Source organism: Sinocyclocheilus grahami, unplaced genomic scaffold (assembly GCF_001515645.1).
Source record: "Sinocyclocheilus grahami isolate Dianchi unplaced genomic scaffold, SAMN03320097.WGS_v1.1 scaffold1085.1, whole genome shotgun sequence".
Taxonomy (NCBI): Eukaryota; Metazoa; Chordata; class Actinopteri; order Cypriniformes; family Cyprinidae; genus Sinocyclocheilus; species Sinocyclocheilus grahami.
In genome coordinates, this window is record NW_015506264.1 from 302816 (window position 1) to 303621 (window position 806).

The following is an 806-nucleotide window of genomic DNA, read 5'->3' on the forward strand; positions in this document are numbered from 1 at the left end:
GTGTGTGTGTGTGTGTGTGTGTGTGTGAGTGAGAGAGTGTGTGTGGGTGTGTGTGTGTGTGTGTGTCTGTGAGGGTGTGTGTGTGAGTGAGTGAGTGTGTGTGAGTGTGTGTGTGTGTGTGTGTTGGAGGATGAGGAGTTATTGTTCTGTTCTGGATTGATTCATCACGCTCACTGAGGTTAATGTCATGCCGGTGCTGCATTTGCCTCTTTATGATGGTTCTATTCAGGGTTGTAAAGTCTCTGTGTTACTTTTGTATCATTGATATACTATTATAGATTTTGTTAATATTTTGAACTAGATTTTATTTTTATAGTTTCTGTTTTTTAATTTTAATTTTAGGTGAAGTTGTTATAATTTTGCTCTAATTTTTTAAAAATATTTTATTTTGGTTAATGTTTTCATTTTAATTTTTGTTTTTATTATTTATTTATTTTTTGTACATTTTTGTTGTTGTTGTTGTTTTTAGTTTTGTTTGTTTTTCACCAGAAGTTGCAGTTATGAAATTTAGATTTTTTTTTCTTCCAAAAGAGTCTTGCATGAAAATCATTGGACATTCTAATGATGTGAGTTTGATATTTGTGATCCATGAATGTTTTTGGCTCCATCTGAACAGTGATGCATCAGTAGATTGTTTGTTCATTTATGTGTGTGTGTGTGTGTGTGTGTGGCAGGAGACTGCTTTAAGGACGAGCTCCCGCAGGCCGATCTCTACGTTCTGGCCCGGATTCTGCATGACTGGACCGACCAGCGGAGTGTGGAGCTTCTGGCCAAGATTTACCAGTCCTGTAGACCAGGTACAAACA

At 36.7% G+C, this 806-nt stretch overlaps 1 protein-coding gene across 2 annotated transcripts in view; it reads left to right on the forward strand.

Moving 5' to 3' along the window:
* asmt (acetylserotonin O-methyltransferase) overlaps positions 1–806 on the forward strand; it is a 24428-nt gene that overhangs the window by 15966 nt on the left and 7656 nt on the right. For both annotated transcript variants that reach the window (XM_016252067.1, XM_016252068.1), the window contains exon 7: positions 675–797. In XM_016252067.1, the coding sequence (XP_016107553.1) occupies positions 675–797 (123 nt within the window). The remainder of the gene's footprint in view (positions 1–674; positions 798–806) is intronic.